The sequence below is a fragment of the Aedes aegypti genome, chromosome 3, assembly GCF_002204515.2.
Source record: "Aedes aegypti strain LVP_AGWG chromosome 3, AaegL5.0 Primary Assembly, whole genome shotgun sequence".
NCBI classification, from domain to species: domain Eukaryota; kingdom Metazoa; phylum Arthropoda; class Insecta; order Diptera; family Culicidae; genus Aedes; species Aedes aegypti.
In genome coordinates this window covers 359,502,255-359,526,400 of record NC_035109.1, presented here as the reverse complement: position 1 = coordinate 359,526,400, position 24,146 = coordinate 359,502,255, and the positions used below count along the sequence as shown (strand labels likewise).

The 24,146-nt window shown below is 40.0% G+C and overlaps 1 protein-coding gene across 1 annotated transcript in view; it reads left to right on the top strand.

The window, feature by feature from the left end:
* LOC5569953 overlaps positions 1 to 19,034 on the top strand; it is a 38,276-nt gene extending 19,242 nt beyond the window's left edge. The window contains exon 2 of the mRNA XM_001658806.2: positions 18,101 to 19,034. Coding sequence (XP_001658856.2) covers positions 18,101 to 18,810 — 710 coding nt within the window. The 3' untranslated portion in view covers positions 18,811 to 19,034. The remainder of the gene's footprint in view (positions 1 to 18,100) is intronic.
* The last annotated feature ends 5,112 nt before the right edge of the window (positions 19,035 to 24,146 follow it).

Here is a 24,146-nt window from a genome sequence, read left to right as displayed (position 1 = left end):
GCTTAGAAAATATTAGACGTCCACTCGTATCGATATCTGAAACTTAATTATTGGGATATATTCCTCATGACTTGTTCCTGGGTTTAGTGAGAAGCGCCTAATTATGCAAATGAAATCACGATTCGAGCATCATATGGTACTAGGATGCTTGTTCTTTCCTGAGGCAAAGCTTTGTTCCAAGTTGAGTGTATAAGTGTACTTTTTTCCACATGAGGATCTACCCAATTGATACGTCAGAACAATCGAACCACGCGAAACATGCCCTAATTGTTGGCCGCTAAAGCGTCGATATGACTTTCGCTGGGCTGAAATACAGGGTGGGGTGTGGAGGGGGGTAGGGTGAGGCGCGGGGGCGGGGGCGGGGAGGGGGGGGGGGGGGGGGCTAATTATGCGATAACACGAGATTGCGAGCACATAGAAGGATGCTGTCTTCGGCAAAGTTGCTCAGGAGGATAAGCACTTCCTCATGAGATACAATTTAGTTCAGAACTCGACCGCTGCGTGGCGCTAGCGTCGATATGAACTTCCGGTAGGGCTAATTATGCGATAACTCGAGATTGCGAACACACAGAAGGATTCTGTCTTCGGCAAAGTTGCTCAGGAGGATAAGCATTTCCACATGAGATACAATTTAGTTCAGAACTCGACCACCGTGTGGCGCTAGCGTCGATATGGACTTTCGATAAGGGCTAATTATGCGATACACGAGATTTCGAGCACATAGAAGGATGCAGTCTTCAGCAAAGTTGCTCAGGAGGATAAGAACTTCCACATGAGATACAATTTAGTTCAGAACTCGACCACCGCGTGGCGCAGCGTCGATATGAACTTCCGGTAGGGGCTAATTATGCGATAACTCGAGATTGCGAACACATAGAAGGATTCTGTCTTCGGCAAAGTTGCTCAGGAGGATAAGAACTTCCACATGAGATACAATTTAGTTCAGAAATCGACCACCGCGTGGCGCTAGCGTCGAATGAACTTCCGGTAGGAGCTAATTATGCAATAAATCAAGATTGCGAGCACATAGAAGGGTTGTCTTCGGCAAAGTTGCTCAGGAGGATAAGGACTTCCACATGAGATACAATTTAGTTCAGAACTCGACCACCGTGTGGCGCTAGCGTCGATATGGACTTTCGGTAAAGGCTAATTATGCGATAACACGAGATTGCGAGCACATAGAAGGATGCTGTCTTCGGCAAAGTTGCTCAGGAGGATAAGCACTTCCTCATGAGATACAATTTAGTTCAGAACTCGACCGCTGCGTGGCGCTAGCGTCGATATGAACTTCCGGTAGGGGCTAATTATGCGATAACTCGAGATTGCGAACACACAGAAGGATTCTGTCTTCGGCAAAGTTGCTCAGGAGGATAAGCATTTCCACATAAGATACAATTTAGTTCAGAACTCGACCACCGCGTGGCGCTAGCGTCGATATGAACTTCCGGTAGGGGCTAATTATGCGATAACGAGATTGCGAACACACAGAAGGATTCTGTCTTCGGCAAAGTTGCTCAGGAGGATAAGCACTTCCACATGAGATACAATTTAGTTCAGAACTCGACCACCGCGTGGCACTAGCGTCGTGATGAACTTCCGGTGGAGGCTAATTATGCGATAACTCGAGATTGCGAACACATAGAAGGATGCTGTCTTCGGCAAAGTTGCTCAGGAGGATAAGCACTTCCTCATAAGATACAATTTAGTTCAGAACTCGACCACCGCGTGGCGCTAGCGTGGATATGAACTTCCGGTAGGGGCTAATTATGCGATAACAGAGATTGCGAGCACATAGAAGGATGCTGTCTTCAGCAAAGTTGCTCAGGAGGATAAGAACTTCCACATGAGATACAATTTATTTCAGAACTCGACCGCTGCGTGGCACTAGCGTCGTGATGAACTTCCGGTGAGGCTAATTATGCGATAACTCGAGATTGCGAACACATAGAAGGATGCTGTCTTCGGCAAAGTTGCTCAGGAGGATAAGCACTTCCTCATAAGATACAATTTAGTTCAGAACTCGACCGCTGCGTGGCGCTAGCGTCGATATGAACTTCCGGTAGGGGCTAATTATGCGATAACTCGAGATTGCGAACACACAGAAGGATTCTGTCTTCGGCAAAGTTGCTCAGGAGGATAAGCATTTCCACATGAGATACAATTTAGTTCAGAACTCGACCACCGCGTGGCGCTAGCGTCGATATGAACTTCCGGTAGGGCTAATTATGCGATAACTCGAGATTGCGAACACACAGAAGGATTCTGTCTTCGGCAAAGTTGCTCAGGAGGATAAGCACTTCCACATGAGATACAATTTATTTCAGAACTCGACCACCGCGTGGCGCTAGCGTCGATACGAACTTCCGGTAGAGCTAATTATGCGATAACTCGAGAATGCGAACACATAGAAGGACGCTGTCTTCGGCAAAGTTGCTCAGGAGGATAAGCACTTCCACATGAGATACAATTTAGTTCAGAACTCGACCGCTGCGTGGCGCTAGCGTCGGTATGAACTTCCGATAGGAGCTAATTATGCGATAACTCGAGATTGCGAGCACATAGAAGGATGCTGTCTTCAGCAAAGTTGCTCAGGAGGATAAGCAATTCCTCATGAGATACAATTTAGTTCAGAACTCGACCGCTGCGTGGCACTAGCGTCGTGATGAACTTCCGGTGGAGGCTAATTATGCGATAACTCGAATTGCGAACACACAGAAGGATTCTGTCTTCGGCAAAGTTGCTCAGGAGGATAAGCATTTCCACATGAGATACAATTTAGTTCAGAACTCGACCACCGCGTGGCGCTAGCGTCGATATGAACTTCCGGTAGGGGCTAATTATGCGAAAACTCGAGATTGCGAACACACAGAAGGATTCTGTCTTCGGCAAAGTTGCTCAGGAGGATAAGCACTTCCACATGAGATACAATTTATTTCAGAACTCGACCACCGCGTGGCGCTAGCGTCGATACGAACTTCCGGTAGATGCTAATTATGCGATAACTCGAGAATGCGAACACATAGAAGGACGCTGTCTTCGGCAAAGTTGCTCAGGAGGATAAGCACTTCCACATGAGATACAATTTAGTCAGAACTCGACCGCTGCGTGGCACTAGCGTCGTGATGAACTTCCGGTGGAGCTAATTATGCGATAACTCGAGATTGCGAAACACATAGAGGATTCTGTCTTCGGCAAAGTTGCTCAGGAGGATAAGCATTTCCACATGAGATACATTTAGTTCAGAACTCGACCACCGCGTGGCGCTAGCGTCGATATGAACTTCCGGTAGGGGCTAATTATGCGAATACTCGAGATTGCGACACACAGAAGGATTCTGTCTTCGGCAAAGTTGCTCAGGAGGATAAGCACTTCCTCATGAGATACAATTTAGTTCAGAACTCGACCGCTGCGTGGCACTAGCGTCGTGATGAACTTCCGGTGGAGGCTAATTATGCGATAACTCGAGATTGCGAACACACAGAAGGATTCTGTCTTCGGCAAAGTTGCTCAGGAGGATAAGCACTTCCACATGAGATACAATTTATTTCAGAACTCGACCACCGCGTGGCGCTAGCGTCGATACGAACTTCCGGTAGATGCTAATTATGCGATAACTCGAGAATGCGAACACATAGAAGGACGCTGTCTTCGGCAAAGTTGCTCAGGAGGATAAGCACTTCCACATGAGATACAATTTAGTTCAGAACTCGACCGCTGCGTGGCGCTAGCGTCGTATGAACTTCCGATAGGAGCTAATTATGCGATAACTCGAGATTGCGAGCACATAGAAGGATGCTGTCTTCGGCAAAGTTGCTCAGGAGGATAAGCACTTCCTCATGAGATACAATTTAGTTCAGAACTCGACCGCTGCGTGGCACTAGCGTCGTGATGAACTTCCGGTGGAGGCTAATTATGCGATAACTCGAGATTGCGAACACACAGAAGGATTCTGTCTTCGGCAAAGTTGCTCAGGAGGATAAGCAATTCCACATGAGATACAATTTAGTTCAGAACTCGACCACCGCGTGGCGCTAGCGTCGATATGAACTTCCGGTAGGGGCTAATTATGCGATAACTCGAGATTTGCGAACACACAGAAGGATTCTGTCTTCGGCAAAGTTGCTCAGGAGGATAAGCACTTCCACATGAGATACAATTTATTTCAGAACTCGACCACCGCGTGGCGCTTAGCGTCGATACGAACTTCCGGTAGATGCTAATTATGCGATAACTCGAGAATGCGAACACATAGAAGGACGCTGTCTTCGGCAAAGTTGCTCAGGAGGATAAGCACTTCCACATGAGATACAATTTAGTTCAGAACTCGACCGCTGCGTGGCGCTAGCGTCGGTATGAACTTCCGATAGGAGCTAATTATGCGATAACTCGAGATTGCGAGCACATAGAAGGATGCTGTCTTCGACAAAGTTGCTCAGGATGATAAGGACTTCCACATGAGATACAATTTAGTTCAGAACTCAACCGCTGCGTGGCGTTAGCGTCGATATGAAACTTCCGGTAGGAGCTAATTATGCGATAACTCGAGATTGCGAACACACAGAAGGATGCTGTCTTCGGCAAAGTTGCTCAGGAGGATAAGCACTTCCACATGAGATACAATTTATTTCAGAACTCGACACCGCGTGGCGCTAGCGTCGATGCGAATTTCCGGTAGATGCTAATTATGCGATAACTCGAGAATGCGAACACATAGAAGGACGCTGTCTTCGGCAAAGTTGCTCAGGAGGATAAGCACTTCCTCATGAGATACAATTTAGTTCAGAACTCGACCGCTGCGTGGCGCTAGCGTCGATATGAACTTCCGGTAGGAGCTAATTATGCGATAACTCGAGATTGCGAACACACATAAGGATTCTGTCTTCGGCAAAGTTGCTCAGGAGGATAAGCACTTCCACATGAGATACAATTTATTTCAGAACTCGACCACCGCGTGGCGCTAGCGTCGATACGAACTTCCGGTAGATGCTAATTATGCGATAACTCGAGAATGCGAACACATAGAAGGACGCTGTCTTCGGCAAAGTTGCTCAGGAGGATAAGCACTTCCTCATGAGATACAATTTAGTTCAGAACTTGACCACCACGTGGCCAATTTTTTAATGTAAACAAAGAAATAAATTGCTGAAAGAAATTCGTGAGAAACTCCAAAAAGAACGAAACAGTAATTTAAGGAGTAATTTTTAAAATCATTGGATAAATAAATAAATTGATAAAATTACGCCTTGAGGAGAACTGTCTGGTCTCTCCTAGGAAATAATTTATAAGGATGTCCCCGAAAAAAAAATTCTGTGGCGTATCCCTAGAAGAAATAAGAGATAGAATTCCGAAAGAAACTCTTGAGCACATTTCATAAGAACTTCCTACATTTTCTCACCCCTACTTAAAAAAGTGCACGTCATAAACTTTAATTTGAACGTAATCTTCTGCTTGAGTTGTGATTATCTAATCACCTACACTATTCTTCGCAAGTTAGAGTAAGTAGATTTGCGAGCATGACTTGAAGTATAAAGATGTGAATGTGTTCGGATAGTGATAATTATCAATATTATAATTGAGATAAATAAAAACTTATAGTACAGTGAAACATCCATGAGTTGATATTGAAGGGACCATCGACTCATGGAAATATCGAGTCATGGAACAGCATTCCTTTGGATAGCTGCTTCTAGGAACCATCATAGTAACCATGAAAATTTGTTTTTACTATGGTCCCATGAGTCGATATCGAGTCATGGAACATCGACTCATGGAGGTATCACTGTAAAATCAATAGAATGTGTGAATTTGATTTAAAGTAAAATTTAGTGCTGAAGTAGTTGATTTGATTCAGAATCAATTATTTTTGCGTAAGTAATAATAATTAACAGGATAGTAACGCCAAAATAAAACATTCTTCTCCGTTAACTTCTGGACATTTCTTTTGAATCAGCTTCTGCAGAAATTTCAACAAGTATTTGCATAAAGGTTTTGTATGATAACAATTTTGGCAGGAAGAACTCAGAAAAATTTCGTCAGATTATCTTGAAAAAAGGTTTGTAAAAAAAATTAAGCAATTTCGCAAACACCAATGAAAAAATTCCAAAAATCCAAATTTCTCGTAGAATTCTATAATAAAGGATTAGAAGAATCAAATTAGATTGAATAAATGACCGTGCAGGAATTCATACATCAACTCGAACGAATGTTGGAAATATCTTGTGGACTAGATACTAGAATACTAGAAAGAACAGCTGGAGGAATTCCAAAAATAGCTTCATTGGGACGCATTATTAAAAAGTACTCTGAAGTGTTTTTAAAAAATCCTCTTGATAAAATTCAAAATTATCCTTTAGAAAAAAATCAGACTATTATTCCGTCAAATCCAAAAATAATAACTTGAGAAATACCGGAAACAATTTTAAAATCAGATCGTCGAAGAATTCAATAAAAAAGACCTGTGAGGGAATTGCAAAAAACTCTGAAGAATTCACTCCAGATAGATTTCTCCGGGAATTAATCCATCCTCAGGGAACTTTTCCAGGAATTATTGCATAGATTACTTCAAGCACTTCTCCAGCGATTCTTCCAAAGATTCTTCAAGCGATTTCTCCTGACATTCCTCTAATAAAAAATAAGAGATTCCCCTAAAGATTCCTCCAAGAAGATTTTTGCAGAATGTCAGAAGTTTCTCTATGAAACATTTCTTCAAGGATTACTTAAAATATTTCCACAGTGAATTCTCCAGACATTCCGCTGGTAGTCCTCTGAAGATTCCTCTAGGATTTAATTCTAAGATTTCCTCCAGGGATCGCTCCAGGAATTCTATAACGAATTATTCCAGAGATTCTACCATTCAATTGGGGATTTTACAAGAAATTATTTTATGAGTTCTTATAGGGATCGCTGGAGAAATTCTTGCAAGAGCCCAAGAAGGGATTCTCGAGGAAAGCTGTGGAGGAATTCCTTACAAAAATCCCCGGAACAGCATACATGCTTTTCAGTTACGCAGTCTCTATTTTTTTCAACGTTCTATTTATGATGAAGACTGCGTAGACGAAACTCATATTTCATTTATATATACAGTCAAATCTCTACCAGTTCATTCCTGAAACGATATCTACAGGAAACCATGTAGAGATTTTTGTGTAGCGATCCTTGGAGAAATTCCTGAAGAAAAAGCTGGAGAAATCTCTGCAGGAATTCCTGTAAAGATTTGCATAGAGAAATCTCTGTAGGAGTCTTTGGATAGACTCATGTACTGCCCATAACTGCATATTTGTAACATTCGACAAAAGTAGGCATTGAGTAAATGGAATACCAAGAGTACATTTGATGACAGTATGGGAGGAAACTAAAATTACTAAAAATTAACAGGAACTCAAAAGTGCTTATTTGAGGCTGATATTTTTTACAACTCATATCGCATACTAGGTGAATAGTCAGAAAAAAAATTCTGGTAGAAATTTCATTGCTGTTACATTACGAGGCTCATTTATAATCTCAATGTTACTGTTATGCGGGTATAATTACCAATGTGACAAAACAACTTGGTATTTTTTCGAATTTTCTAGAACAATCTCACATATTTCAGTAAGCTGATCGAAAGTATTTATCATTTGATGACTCTCCATGGTATTAACTTCAATTTGTCAAAAATGTCGAATGTGACAAATATGCAGATATGGGCAGTGTAGGCATCCATGAAGGACTCTTGGAGACATCTTTGGAGGAATCACTGATGAATGGAGGTATCCTTGGAAGAATCGATGTAGAAATTTTGCAGGTGGAATCGCTAGAGAAATCCCTGGAAAAAAAACCCCTGTAGATTTTTTGCTGGAAAAACCCCTGTAGATTTTTGTTGGATAAATCCCTGAAAGAATCCTTATAGGAGTATTGAATTGGAAAAATTTCTCGAAAAATCTAAGGTAAAATAACTAAAGAAATCCATGAATAGATCTTCAAAAAAAAAAATTATAGAGATTTTACTGTAGGATATGTAGAGATTTTTTTTTTTAATGAAATCCATGGAGAAATTTTTAGCATAAGTTCTGATAATATTCTAGCAGGAATTAATGGAAGAATCTCTAGAGAAATTTCAAGAAGAACTCTTGGGGGAATCCATGGAGTATTATTGAAGACCCAGTACGAATCCCTGGAGAAATTCTTGGGGAATCCCTGGAAGATTACCTTGAGAAATTCTTGAGGCGTTTCATGAAATTTCCTTGAGTAATTCGTGAGTTTTAGAACACCTGCAGAAATTCCTTGTGGAATCCTTGTAGAATTTCCTCGTAGAATCATCCCTGGAGGAATCCCGGAATAATTTCTGAACGAATCTCGAGAGAACTGCTTGGAGATATTTTTGTATGTATCCGTGGAGGAATCCTCGGAAAAAATTCTGAAGATATCAGCATGAGCATGAGCATGAGCATGAGCATAAATGACCGTACAATTCGTAGTTGCTACTCCTTGATTAACCAGAGCAATCGAAGTTGCACAGTGATTTAGTGAATGGGGCTTGGGATTAGCTTACCAATCTTCAATGTGCACAAATCGAGAGCTCAAACTTTAGAAGTCAATAACGGCGCCGGCCACGTCCTTACGGTCATCGGGGAAGGGAAGGAATGTTAGTTAGACAACCATTGGTTTTAGAGACCGAAGAATCTTCTGCATCTCCATAGTTGTCATGGAAAGGATATTGGGTTAGTGGGATAAGGTAAGGATCTGGGAGTCATCTTGAGTTGATGATGCGATCCTTGATATATTCACGCCTGACCGGATTCGCGATATTATTCGATAAATGAATTGTATGCCGAACAAGCCGAATCGTTCGCCCTCGCAGGAGCAAGCAACGTGACCAAAGGATCAAACACTACTAACACTAATCACGCGATCCGCGACTCTTATATACTATCGTGCCGCGCGAGTGACGCGCAACACGATTGATCCTGTCCGTATCACTCGCCCCCGCAGGAGCAAGCAACGCGACCAAAGGATCAAACACTACTAACCTCGGAAAAAATTCTGAAGATATCACTAGAGAAACATCTTTAGTAATCCTTGAAGAAATTGTTTTAAGTGTTATTCATGGAGGAATTCCTGGAGAAAGCCTTGGAGATATCTGTGCAAGAATCCTTGAAGACACTTTCCTGGAGAAATCCTTGCAAAAGTCTGTGGAAAATTTTATAGAGGAATACCAGAAGAAATAACTTAAAAAATCCCTGGAGAAATCTCCGGAGAAATTTCGAAGTATTCCTAAAACGAATCCTGGAGGAACCCTTGGAAAAAATCCTGAAAGAATCCCAATAAAGATTTTGTTGGAGGAATCTACGAAGGAATCACTTAAGACATTTCTGCTGGAAACCTTTGCGAAATCTCTGAAGAAATCCTTATACATATTTTTTTTTGTAGGAATCCTTGTAAAAATTCCATGTCGACTCCCTGGAGGAAGCTATTCCATGCATGGCAAACAAAAGTTCTTCCTGAATGAATCTCTGGCAAAAGTCCTAGGGAACCCCAGAAGAAATCATTGTAGAGATTAAGGTACAGAATAGCTTGGATTATTTTCTGGTAAAATACTTGGAGGAATGTTCGAAAAATTTCCTGAAAAAATCTTTGGGAGTGTCTCTGGAGATATTTCGAGAGGATGAGGACAGAAGGGCATGGGTTTGTACTCCATCGGATGAGCTCTCGGTAAATAACTGTAGAATCCATCATACAAATCATTTAAGGTTACTGGACTATATCCTTTGAATAACTCCGATGTGAACTACGTCGTGAGATCTAGATAACTTTTTGGAGGAAATCCAGAAGGAATAACTGGTATAAAGTCATAAGATTCCTCCGGATCCAATTAAAAACTAAAGTGCACAGTTACTGCAACAACTTCTAAAGAAAACTAGAAGTAATTGTTTTTGCAACTTCATGACGTTATCTGTATCTGAACTCTTGTTGGAATTTTAGAAGTGAGTACAATATAGTTCATATCATATCATAGAGCTTATTTTATATTATATACAATCGACTCTCCACAACTCGATATTCTCTAACCCGAAATACTCTATAACTAGATGGATTCTCCGGTTCCTTCGAATTTCCATACATTTTGCTCTCCATAAGTCGATATTTCTGTAACTCGATATCTCCACAAGTTGATGTTACGTGAGATGTGAATTTCTCTCCATAACTCGATATCTATTTTAATTTTTTTTTTCTTTTTTGGGGAAACGTGATTTAATTTTTGTTTGAAGGTGAATAAATACTTACAAGTTGTAATGACATGAAAATGATAAAAACTATTGTCAGTAAAAATAACGTGATTTTTCGAGCACTTCGAAAAATGTTTTCAAATAATAGTTTGTAAAATGCTATCAACAAAATAATACTGCTTTCTTACAAAAATGATAATAAAAATATTGGAAATACAAAAATTAGTTCCTTCGATTTTGTGTCGGTATATTCTATTATACCATAATTCTATAAGTCGATGGTCCCTTGAATATCGAGTTATGGAGAGTCGACTGTAGTTTATATCGTAACATATATTTCGTGGATCGTGTAGTTAAAAGACACGGACACCGTCTTCAGCCATTTAGCTGCACAGACTGTTACTTAACACTAGACAAAGAATAAGCATGCTCCAATGGTACAGCCGAGAAACATTCCTCACGAAAAGTTTCAATGGCTGCAGCGGGAATCGAACCCACACCCCATGACACGATGCACTCATTGCCTGACGACACTAACCGCACGGCCACGAAGCCCACAAGTTCAGAGTTCATATCATATAAGAGCAATATAATGACGAGCGTCACGCGGAATTTACTACGCAGAATTAAAACAAACTGAACAACTTTGCCGAAGATAAAACCTTCAAAAAAGAGTTCCTTCTGGAAATACATATAGACGCCAGCACCACATGCTGGTTAAATTTTTAACGTATGTTCATGACTAATTCCTTATTCTCTCGAACAATTTTACCGCAGACAGCATCCTTCTATAAGTTGGGTCTCGGGTTTTCAAATCCGGACTCGAATGGTTCGGGACGGATTTGAAGGCTAGAACATTTTTTTCGAGTACGTCGGAATCGGGCTTGTAAAAATTCGGATTTAGGTGGACTTTAGTAAGAGTTGTGGTAAGAGTAACAACCAAAAAGCTTCCTTATGCATCAGAAACGATGAATTGATCTATTTTGAAAACTCGGTCTTTTCTTACAAAAAATGCTTAGGTTTCGTGTCAGATTTGGATTTGAACAGCGGATTTTTTTTTCAAGTTCGGGTCAGGTCTGAGTACGGGTCGGGTCCGGGTTTAAATAAAAATAAAGTAAGTCGGGTACGGGTCGTGTTTGAGCTCAAAAAATGTGAAAACCCCCTCTAATAATTAACCTCTATCGGAAATACAAATCGACGTCAAATCCACCGGGTGCTCGAGCAACTTTGTGGAAGACAGCATCCTTCTAAATGACCCATAACGCGGGTACGTCACAGTTTCATGGTGCGTTATGGAGAAAAGATATACCAGTGAACCCTAGTCCTGACTGCTTCAAACGAGAAGAACAGGATGTTCGAGTAATGAAAGGAACACTTATTAATCCTTGTTACATTTTAAACCTTGTTGAAAGTGACAAGTGTCGGTTTTCCCAGTTGCAGAGAATGGTCTGACAATGATCGAGACAAGGAAAAAAATTGAACAATTTGTTTCATAATCCTTCATTCATTTGATTCTCTAGTTTGATAAGTAGGGACTATGATTCTGATGCACGGACAATATCTGTGTAATTTCTACCGAAAGTCCATATCGACGCTAGCGCCACGCGGTGGTCGAGTTCTGAACTAAATTGTATCTCATTTGCAAGTCCTTATCCTCCTGAGCAACTTTGATGAAGACTGCATCCTTCTATGTGCTCGCAATCTCGAGTTATCGCATAATTAGCCCCTACCGGAAGTTCATATCGACGCTAGCGCCACGCGGCGGTCGAGTTCTGAACTAAACTGTATCTCATGTGGAAGTTCTTATCCTCCTGAGCAACTTTGCTGAAGACTGCATACTTCTATGTGCTCGCAATCTCGAGTTATCGCATAATTAGCCTCTACCGGAAGTTCATATCGACGCTAGCGCCACGCAGCGGTTGAGTTCTGAACTAAATTGTATCTCATGTGGAAGTTCTTATCCTCCTGAGCAACTTTGCTGAAGACTGCATCCTTCTATGTGCTCGCAATCTCGAGTTATCGCATAATTAGCCCCTACCGGAAGTTCATATCGACGCTAGCGCCACGCAGCGGTTGAGTTCTGAACTAAATTGTTTCTCATGTGAAAGTTCTTATCCTCCTGAGCAACTTTGCCGAAGACAGCATCCTTCTATGTGCTCGCAATCTCGAATTATCGCATAATTAGCCCCTACCGGAAGTTCATATCGACGCTAGCGCCACGCAGCGGTCGAGTTCTGAACTAAATTGTATCTCATGTGGAAGTCCTTATCCTCCTGAGCAACTTAGCCGAAGACAGCATTTTTGTATGTGCTCGCAATCTCGAGTTATCGCATAATTAGCCTCTACCGGAGGTTCATATCGACGCTAGCGCCACGCAGCGGTTGAGTTCTGAACTAAATTGTATCTCATGTGGAAGTTCTTATCCTCCTGAGCAACTTTGCTGAAGACTGCATCCTTCTATGTGCTCGCAATCTCGAGTTATCGCATAATTAGCCCCTACCGGAAGTTCATATCGACGCTAGCGCCACGCAGCGGTCGAGTTCTGAACTAAATTGTATCTCATGTGGAAGTTCTTATCCTGCAGAGCAACTTTGCCGAAGACAGCATCCTTCTATGTGCTCGCAATCTCGAGTTATCGCATAATTAGCCCCTACCGGAAGTTCATATCGACGCTAGCGCCACGCAGCGGTTGAGTTCTGAACTAAATTGTATCTCATGTGGAAGTTCTTATCCTCCTGAGCAACTTTGCTGAAGACTGCATCCTTCTATGTGCTCGCAATCTCGAGTTATCGCATAATTAGCCCCTACCGGAAGTTCATATCGACGCTAGCGCCACGCAGCGGTTGAGTTCTGAACTAAATTGTTTCTCATGTGAAAGTTCTTATCCTCCTGAGCAACTTTGCCGAAGACAGCATCCTTCTATGTGCTCGCAATCTCGAATTATCGCATAATTAGCCCCTACCGGAAGTTCATATCGACGCTAGCGCCACGCAGCGGTCGAGTTCTGAACTAAATTGTATCTCATGTGGAAGTCCTTATCCTCCTGAGCAACTTAGCCGAAGACAGCATTTTTGTATGTGCTCGCAATCTCGAGTTATCGCATAATTAGCCTCTACCGGAGGTTCATATCGACGCTAGCGCCACGCGGCGGTCGAGTTCTGAACTAAATTGTATCTCATGTGGAAGTCCTTATCCTCCTGAACAACTTTGCCGACAGCATCCTTCTATGTGCTCGCAATCTCGAGTTATTGCATAATTAGCCCCTACCGGAAGTTCATATCGACGCTAGCGCCACGCAGCGGTTGAGTTCTGAACTAAATTGTATCTCATGTGGAAGTCCTTATCCTCCTGAGCAACTTTGCCGAAGACAGAATCCTTCTATGTGTTCGCAATCTCGAGTTATCGCATAATAAGCCCCTACCGGAAGTTCGTATCGACGCTAGCGCCACGCGGTGGTCGAGTTCTGAACTAAATTGTATCTCATGAGGAAGTGCTTATCCTCCTGAGCAACTTTGCCGAAGACAGCATCCTTCTATGTGCTCGCGATCTCGAGTTATCGCATAATTAGCCCCTGCCGGAAGTTCATATCGACGCTAGCGCCACGCAGCGGTCGAGTTCTGAACTAAATTGTATCTCATGAGGAAGTGCTTATCCTCCTGAGCAACTTTGCCGAAGACAGCATCCTTCTATGTGTTCGCAATCTCGAGTTATCGCATGATTAGCCTCTACCGGAAGTTCATATCGACGCTAGCGCCACGCGGTGGTCGAGTTCTGAACTAAATTGTATCTCATGAGGAAGTGCTTATCCTCCTGAGCAACTTTGCCGAAGACAGCATCCTTCTATGTGCTCGCGATCTCGAGTTATCGCATAATTAGCCCCTACCGGAAGTTCATATCGACGCTAGCGCCACGTCGCGGTCGAGTTCTGAACTAAATTGTATCTCATGTGGAAGTTCTTATCCTCCTGAGCAACTATGCCGAAGACAGCATCCTTCTATGTGTTCGCAATCTCGAGTTATCGCATAATTAGCCTCTACCGGAAGTTCATATCGACGCTAGCGCCACGCGGTGGTCGAGTTCTGAACTAAATTGTATCTTATGAGGAAGTGCTTATCCTCCTGAGCAACTTTGCCGAAGACAGCATCCTTCTATGTGCTCGCGATCTCGAGTTATCGCATAATTAGCCCCTACCGGAAGTTCATATCGACGCTAGCGCCACGTCGCGGTCGAGTTCTGAACTAAATTGTATCTCATGTGGAAGTCCTTATCCTCCTGAGCAACTATGCCGAAGACAGCATCCTTCTATGTGTTCGCAATCTCGAGTTATCGCATAATTAGCCCCTACCGGAAGTTCATATCGACGCTAGCGCCACGTCGCGGTCGAGTTCTGAACTAAATTGTATCTCATGTGGAAGTCCTTATCCTCCTGAGCAACTTTGCCGAAGACAACATCCTTCTATATGCTCGCAATCTTGATTTATTGCTTAATTAGCTCCTACCGGAAGTTCATATCGACGCTAGCGCCACGCGGTGGTCGAGTTCTGAACTAAATTGTATCTCATGAGGAAGTGCTTATCCTCCTGAGCAACTTTGCCGAAGACAGAATCCTTCTATGTGTTCGCAATCTCGAGTTATCGCATAATAAGCCCCTACCGGAAGTTCGTATCGACGCTAGCGCCACGCGGTGGTCGAGTTCTGAACTAAATTGTATCTCATGAGGAAGTGCTTATCCTCCTGAGCAACTTTGCCGAAGACAGCATCCTTCTATGTGCTCGCGATCTCGAGTTATCGCATAATTAGCCCCTACCGGAAGTTCATATCGACGCTAGCGCCACGTCGCGGTCGAGTTCTGAACTAAATTGTATCCCATGTGGAAGTTCTTGGTCCCCGAAACAAGTTTGCTGAAGACAGTACATTCCTATATGGCCTGCATCTTACACAATTTGGTGATGACTGCAGATTTCTGGAATGAGTGTACTGAAATTCCACGTGGCCAACATGGTCCCCTTCGTAGCCGATTCCCGGTGGCCACTGGATCCGGAACCGGTATTCCAGGTAGTGATCAGAATCTTGAGGAGTATATCTTTCGAATGCGGCATAAATTTCATTATTCGGTTGATATTTCGCTGATTTATAGGGGTATACATTTCTGGGTCATAATGACCCCAGTATCTTATTAAGTTGTTTTTCTTAACATCCGCGGAAGGTTAAGTATCCACAAGATTTTGCTAGAAATCTTCAGAATACAACTAGAAAATCACAGCATTCCGGTAGAAACTTACAGGACGTCTGAGACCTTAGGCATTTACAAAGAAATTACAGATGTTGCACTGCTTTTAAAGCAATTAATTATACCTCTTCCTCTTCTTTTTGTTGGCATTTCGTCCTCACTGGGACAGAGCCTGCTTCTCAGCTTAGTGTTCTTATGAGCACTTCCACAGTTATTAACTGAGAGCTTTCTTTGTCAAAGTTCGTATATCGTGTGGCAGTTGCGATGATTCTCTATGCCCAGGGAAGTCAAGGAAATTTCCATCTCGAAAAGATCCTGGACCGACCGGGAATCAAATCCAGACACCTTCAGCATGGCTTTGCTTTGTAGCCTCGGACTCTAACCACTCGGCTAAGAAAGGCCCCTCGTAAGGATCCCGCATAAAACCTTTAATGTCCGATAGGAATACCCAGATTTCGCTCAATATTTTCAAGATTGAGCTGAAAATTCCCAGAAGCTCACTATAAGAACATAGAATTCCGTAAGGATTCTTCAGTATACAGCTAGAAAACTCTTAAACCTAGATAATGATCACCAGGATATCATTAGGGACATTTTGATCCATGTGGCCTACAAGCTTAATTAAAATCTTGATATGGCACGCATTATACTAGCCTGAGAAACATTGGATTGTTTCTTCAAATATCTAACATTATACAGAGTCTCTATCATATTCATCGCACGCTTTAATTACCTTATTGAAAATAAAGTGTGTTTTCGACTGTATTTGCTTGTGCCATGGTGGCGAAACAGCTTATAGAAGCAGCTTGTGAGTCAATTGTTCACCTAGGTATTGGCAAAAATATTCTATAAAAGCTAAGAGACCCGACGCTGCTTTTACGTGTGCTATACATGTAATTCCATGAAAAAAAGAACTAGCTCACTGACGAAAAAGAACTAGCGAGACTTTTTGTTGCTCTTCTGTCGATGTTTGTGCTTTGTTCGAAAGAGCTTTTCCAAATTCGAAGAAGAATGTGTATCACCTACCGGTATACTCAAGTGGGCTGGTCATACAGCGTGAATGCCAGAGATAAGATATTGGAACTGTTGTTGAGATACTCATAGATTAATGACTTTATGAAACGCTCACGACCTTTTAGAAATAGATAGGCGCATACGGTTATTCTAGAAGTTTGTGCAATTTGAGGAAATATTAACGAAAATTGAGCTCTGGAATACGAGAAGCATGAAGCTGACTTGCTTTTCAAATGACTAATACAAAACACACATATATATATTTACAAAAGTCTAAAAATTTTAATGGTTCTCAAAAATGATGCCAAAAACGGATCCATTTTGTTGCAAAAATCGGGGGGTGCCAAAAATGGAGCATGCCAAAAACGGAAACCCACTGTATGTCAAAACATATCAGAGGACGATTCCAAAATAAAATATTGGTTTCAAAGGGGCAAAAGTCAAGTAGTTTGGGAAGCACTGATTTAGAACGATCAAAAATTTTTCGCAGAAAAATATTCATATTCAAGCGGTAATTTTGCACAAAATGGTCTATGTAATAGGGGCCTCCCTTAGCCGAGTGGTTAGAGTCCGCGGCTACAAAGCAACGCCATGCTGAAGGTGTCTGGGTTTGATTCCCGGTCGGTCCAGGATCTTTTCGTAAAGGAAATTTCCTTGACTTCCCTGTGCATAGAGTCGTATCCTACCATACCTGCCGTACGATATACGAATGCGAAAATGGCAACTTTGAATTTTGACAAAGAAAGCTCTCGGTTAATAACTGTGGCAGTGCTCATAAGAACGCTTAGCTGAGTTGCCAGCTCTGTCGCAGTGGGGACGTAATGCCAAGAAGAAGAATAAGAAGAAGAATGACTCATAACCCCGAATAACACTATTCTGAATTGAATGCCCAGCAATACTAGAATTATGGGTTATGGGTCGTTCAGGTATATGGAATCCGGGGTGACGGCATTCTGTGTAATGGGGTGGAATCCTATGAGAATCTTTGAGACTCCTATCGAAATCTTTGGAATATCTTATAAATCGATTTTTCATGGGGTTTTTGTCCATAAAAAAATGAGTACCGGGTACCCCCGTTGATTTGACCACGTTTATTCTGAACACTTTTCAATCTGTACCCCGCTAATTAGCACATCGTTCAGATTAAAAATGGTTCAAACGTCATTTAGCTTATGGAACGGAGTGAAGTGAGATGGAACGCTGTGGAACGGAAAGCATAAACAAAACAAAACTGTGAAAGAGGTAACCAGAAACACGTTTCCAGGGTGACTAGATGTTCAAATTAAAAATGAACCCCGATGGTTTGCATGAAGTACCGTTCAAATTAACGGGGGTGCACAGTATTTTCAAAAACTAATATCGCCTCAGTGCCCACTAATACTCATTGAAGATTTTTGAAACTAAAGGGCTTTGAAAACATTTATACAAATGTCCAAATACTACAATACCCATGCAAATTTTTCATCTAAACCTACTGTTTAAAAAAATTAATCTGGCAAAACTTCTAACCTTTTTAAGATTGTCGGTTTGTTTTACAAAAATGCTATACATTAAATACTTCCATGACCACGTCTTTCCGAGCACTGATTTTTTTTTTTGTGGGACACCCTTGTTCTGACGAATAATCATGGTATTGATTTTTCTTTCGCAGAGAAATTCCTGATGATGAAATGGAAGGGCCTACGAGATAACTTTCGTGTTGAACTGAAGAAAGAATACTTCTCTCCGCCGGATAACCGATATATCTCCAAATGGGTTCACTACAAAAAGCTCTCGTTCCTTCGAGATCAGGTTCTGGCCACATTGGACCAGAAGCTAGAAAGCGACAGCCACGACGAGTTGAACCAAATAATGCAATTCGTTCAGAGCGCCACCCACGAGGTCCCGCCAACCACCGCCGAATCCCGTGCCAACGAACATTCGTACGCAAACAGTGACATCGATCCTCGGGAGTTCAAAAAGGTTAAGGAAGAACGTGAGGAATCCCGCGACGCTGATGCCTCGGATGATGGCGAGTTCTATTTCAGCCACTTCCAAGAACCGGATCACGAACCTCGCCGACAGAACAATCTACCGGAAATCACAATCACGTCCAAACAAATCCCCACTCCGCCGATAAATCTCCAGCAGCGAAAACGTCCATCTGTAAGCTCCCAGGAATCTCCGGTCCCACCGGCCAAGGTCCCTTCCAAATCCCCAGCAGGAATCCCCCACGACGATGACTATCACTTCCTGATGAGCATCCATCCGTACCTGAAGCAGCTGCCGCTACCGGTCAAGCTCAAAGTTCGCTTGCAAATGCAGCAGGTTCTGTTCAACGAGCTGATGAAGCAACCGCCGATCGTCGACGAAGAGGACTAGGAAGGAACGTCCACCGAAAGGGTCCCATTCTCAGTATAGTATAGTTGTTAAGATGTGCCATATACGGATCGAACCGAAAGCCAATGATCGATGATCTCTCTCTTTTTTTATCTCGCTTCTTTTGATTGTAATGAATTCGTTTAAGACTTGGATTTAGTTGTAGATGAGCCTTTCGTGCGCAAATATAAATAGATTCCCTTCGATTGGGAATCTATCAGAAGCTGCGTGTGTTGTTTTTTTTTTCTATGTAACTTATTTGAAAGAAAGGTAATGTTGGGTTACAGATGATGAAGAGGACCAGCATTGGTGAAGCAATTAAGGTGAAACAGTTTGGAATCAACTTCTAAGATTGCACTAGAACTTCAAAGGCACAAATCTCGCGAAGAAAGCATCCAACAGCAGTGCACTTTTTATTTTGGCTTTGTGCACTAGCAGAAAGCTGAAAATAAGAAGATCAGAAACGTTTGCCAACTATTTCTCCAGTTAAGGCCCAAGTCAGTGGCGCGTCTGAAATGCGCGCGGGCTACTTTGATCGCAATTTTAACAAATTTGAGTACTTTTTTCAAAATTCTAAACTCACTTGTCTCTTCGAAATTAAAAGGAGATTATTTCTTGTGAAGAAACCATGTTCATAAAGTTATTAGATTTAGCTGGAATGTCTTTTGAGTGGTAAATGAAATGCCGAAAATATAAGACATTGCTTGCTATTTCATCTGATAGAAGCTGTTTGGGGGCATATTTTGAAAATTGGAAAACATCCATCGATAGATATTTCCTCAAGGATTATTCCTGTAAAAAAATATTTCCAATAAAATTAGGCAGGAAAACGGGAATGTCTTTTAAACGCGATTTAAAAATCATCATTTTTCTCATAAAATTAGCCATCAAGTTGCCAACGATAGCCATGCAACGATCGATGAATCAGGCAAAGTTCATCCAAGTGGGCAAAATGAATTCTAGGAGTAATCCACGTTGCAGCTAATGGGAAACTTTCTGGTGGTTGATGAGTTTTGATGATAGAGATATTTTGTTTCTTGGATAAGTACAATTTCATGGTGAAAGTTCATAATGATACTTATTTCACTACTGGACTATCGCAAAAGTTTTTACAAGTGCGGGAACGCTAATGAAAGTGCATGAAAGTGCGCGATGGCATCAAATCGGGTCAGTTACTTCAGCGGGATTATTCATCGCAGTCCAAAGAATAAATGATCTGAAGACATGACTATGATTCGAAGCAATCTCGCACTTTTGTTCCCAGTTCAGCAGTGAAAGAAATATACAACAACTTGATAAAACTTTTGCGCGAGTTAGAATTGATTTGACGCTTCCACACTAATTATGATTTGCATGAGGGAACAGATGTCAACAATATATAAAATTATGTTTGCTAAAACCTGATAAGGAAGTGTTGTTATGTTCCATGGTTATTTGAAAATGATGAGTAAACTACCTATCTAACTGATGCTTTTCTGAAATACATTTGACTGCTCCAATTGTAATATTGAAATTATATGAAAATTCGCATGCCCACCCTAGCCGTTGAAGAAATGAACCGTTACTCTTTGAACGTGGCAAAGGATGGTATTACCATGGATGGTGGGTGCGCTCGTAAGACATGCAGTTGTTTGCCCCAAGATTATTTGGTTTTCTAATATGAAAGCATACATTTGTTTATATACCAATGAATTGCTGAGAAAATTTGCAATCTATTGGTGCTAATTATAAGGCTGAAAAATAAAATTCATAGCATACTTTTTCAATTTCCATTTCATGCGCAAATGATTTCCGCTGCAACAGCAGTGGGCCGTGGGAAGAAGGAATACGAAAAACCGACCAACAAGCGATAAATGAAATGTGTTCATCTAACTGTGAGTCATTTTGCTAATGATGTAGGATGGGTGATCTGTTGATATTGATATTGGTATCACGTGTTGATTACTTCGAGCCTCGAATTCTTGGATCAATTTTAATTTTATCTGCAAATTGTTCTGAACAAATCTTCTTAATTTTGTTGAATAAAATATATTGGGGGATTAGAGTTTTCTAAATTAGTAAATAATACGTCATAAGTCATTTTTAATTTCAGAGCGGTCGGTTCTCAGCTTGCTCCTGGCGATCAACATGCTCGTGCTGTATGTATCAAGCGAGCGTGCTTGTGCGGAATGTACTAAGTATACGATGCAACTGATCTTGAATTAAATATTTCATATTACAATTGGCATTGGAAATTCCAAGTAAATATTTGTATCTCATGGCTTTCTAAGTGGGATGCCCGACATTCATTGAAAATATTCTAATTGTTTGTGGCTGAGAACTTTGGACAGACAATTTGAATGTGATTATTGGGAATTTGTTGAATATTTTCCAATTACTGGTAGACACTGAAATAGGCTGCAATATGAAAAGATGATTGCTTAAAAAGTCTTTGATAAAGTGTACAATATTTTGAAATACATCGAGTTGAAAACAAACAAAGCTATGACAAGAACACTATTTGTATGACATGTAGGTTTATTAAAATAAATCCTAATAATATTTGAGATTTTTATGGAATAATTTGAATATTTCCGAATACCTGATGACAAATGAGCATTCCAGACAAATATTTGAATGAGATGAGGAGCTTTACCAACATTTTGAGTAATACATTACATGCAAATGAAATAAGGGTTTCTAAAATAAACGGTTCAATATATAAACGAAATGAGAATTTTCTAGTAAACTCTCGAATATATGAATGCTCTCTCGAAACATTCGCATTTTTTCAGCAACTTAGAAATACTTGTGTTTTGTGGAATTCTTTAAATTATTCTGAATATTTGATGGCGATTGAGAATTTCTGACTTATATTTGAATGAGATTAGAATATTAGAAAATTTCTGAAAAAATAGAGTATCTCGTCAGTCATATTTGCATAAAAAGAATGTTTTAGAAGAAATTCTGAAGTATGCATGATTGAGATAAGTATTTTTTTAATGCAATTTTAAATAAGACGTCTCAATATTATATGAATATAATTAAATAAATTATTTAAACAATATATGCTCCTTTTTTAAGAATTACCGCTGAATGTTTGACTGAGATGAGAATATTTTCAATGACTCCGGAATAATTCAGTTATTTATGAAAATTTTGAATATTTCTGAATATTCGATGTTATTTGAGAACTTCTGGCAAATATTTTAATGCGATGAGGATTTTGAAAAAATTAGGTATAACAAAATATTTAAATGAAATGAGTTTCTCGTGAATAATATTCATATATGGTTTCTGAATGAAATTTTGATAAATGTATTAATAAGATGAGTATTTTTATTTCACTTCAATATTTAAAATATCATGGAGTTCTTTGGAAAAAATCCGAATTATCGATGGCAATATAAAATTTCTGACAAATATTTTAATGAGATGAGGATTTTTACGAAAATTCTGAGAAATATAAGAATGCGATAAGTATCTCGTAAACAACATTCGAATAAGACTGAATTTCTAAAATAAATACGGTATCTTGCATGAATGATACGAGTGTTTTCTAAATAACTCTCGACTATTTGAATGATCTCTGGAATCTTCCGCATATTTTCGAATATCTGCGAATTTCAAAGATTCTGACAACTTTTTCAATAAGATAAGAATATAAGAAAATTTCTGAATTATAGGAGATAAACATCTCGAAACTAATATTTGCATATAAAGAAGTGTTTCAAAAGAAATTCTGACGAGAATGGGATAGATATTTTCTTAATATAATTTCAAATGATATGAGTGTCAGAAAATTTCTTAATAATATATGAATAAGATGAGTATCTCATGAATGACAATTGAGTTATATGCTTTTTACAGGAATTCCGCTAAATGTATGACTAAGATGAGTAATTTTTTAATTACGCCGGAATACTCGAATAATTTATGAAATATTTTGAACAGTCACGAATTATCGATGCCATCATGCCAATCGAGAATTTCTGACAAATATTTTAATGAGAAGAGGATTCCAAAATATTTCTGAAAAATATATAAATGTGATGGAAATCTGTAAATGATATTAAAATTATAGAAAGGTTTCTTGAAGAAATTCCTAGAAATGTGTAAATGCGCTGAGTATTTTTTCAGTAACTTCTAAATTCTTGAGTGTTTTGTGGAATTCTTCAAATTATTCTGAATACTTGATGGTGATTGAGAATTTCTGGCATATATTTGAATAGAATATTAGACAATTTCTGAAAAAAAATTGGAGTATCTCGTCAGCGATATTTGCATAAAAGGAGTGTTTTAAAAGAAATTTTTGAAGAAAGCATGAATGAGATAAGTAGAGTATTTTTATAAATCAATTCTAAACAAGACGAGGATACTAGAAAATATCCATATAATATATGAATAACATGAACATCTTGTGAATGATATTCAAACAATATAAGTGTTAAATAACTTCCGCTGAATGTGTGACTGAAATGAGAATCTTTAAATTGACTCCGCAATATTTTAGTAATTTATGAAAACTTTGAATATTTCCGAATACTCCATGCCTATTTAGTACTTCTGTTAAATATTTTAATAAGATGAGGATTCCAGATAATTTCAGAAAAAAATATATGAGTGAAGGGGCCTAGATAGCCGTAGCGGTAAACGCGCAGCTGTTCAGCAAGACCAAGCTGAGGGTCGTGAGTTCGAATCCCACCGGTCGAGGATCTTTTCGGGTCGGAAATTTTCTCGACTTCCCAGGAGTTCAAGTATCTTCGTACCTGCCACACGATATACGCATGCAAAAATGGTCATTGACATAGTAAGCTCTCAGTTAATAACTGTGGAAGTGCTCATTAGAACACTAAGCTGAGAAGCAGGCACTGTCCCAGTGGGGACGTAACGCCAGAAAGAAGAAGAATATGAGTGAAATTTTATTTATTTGAAAGTGTGTTATTTATATACGATAAGGGTTTCCTGATGAAATTCTGATGAATGTATGAATGAGATGAGTATTTTTAATTGACTGTAATATTTGAAATATAATAAAATTTGTTAAAAAATCCGGTCTTGATAGCAATTGAGAATTTCTTACAAGCATTTGAATAAGATGAGGATTCCAATATCTGAATAACATATAAATGAAATGCGTGTCTTGTTATTTGAATTACATAATGGATTCCTAAAGAAATCCTGAAAAATACATGAATGAGATGACAATTTTATCAATGACTCTGGAATACTTCAGTGTTTTATGAAATTCTTTCAAGTGTTCCGAATACTTGATGCCAATTGAGAAATTCTGACATATGTTTGAATGATATTAGGATATTATAAAACTTCTATTTTATGCATAAAAAAAGTGTTTGACA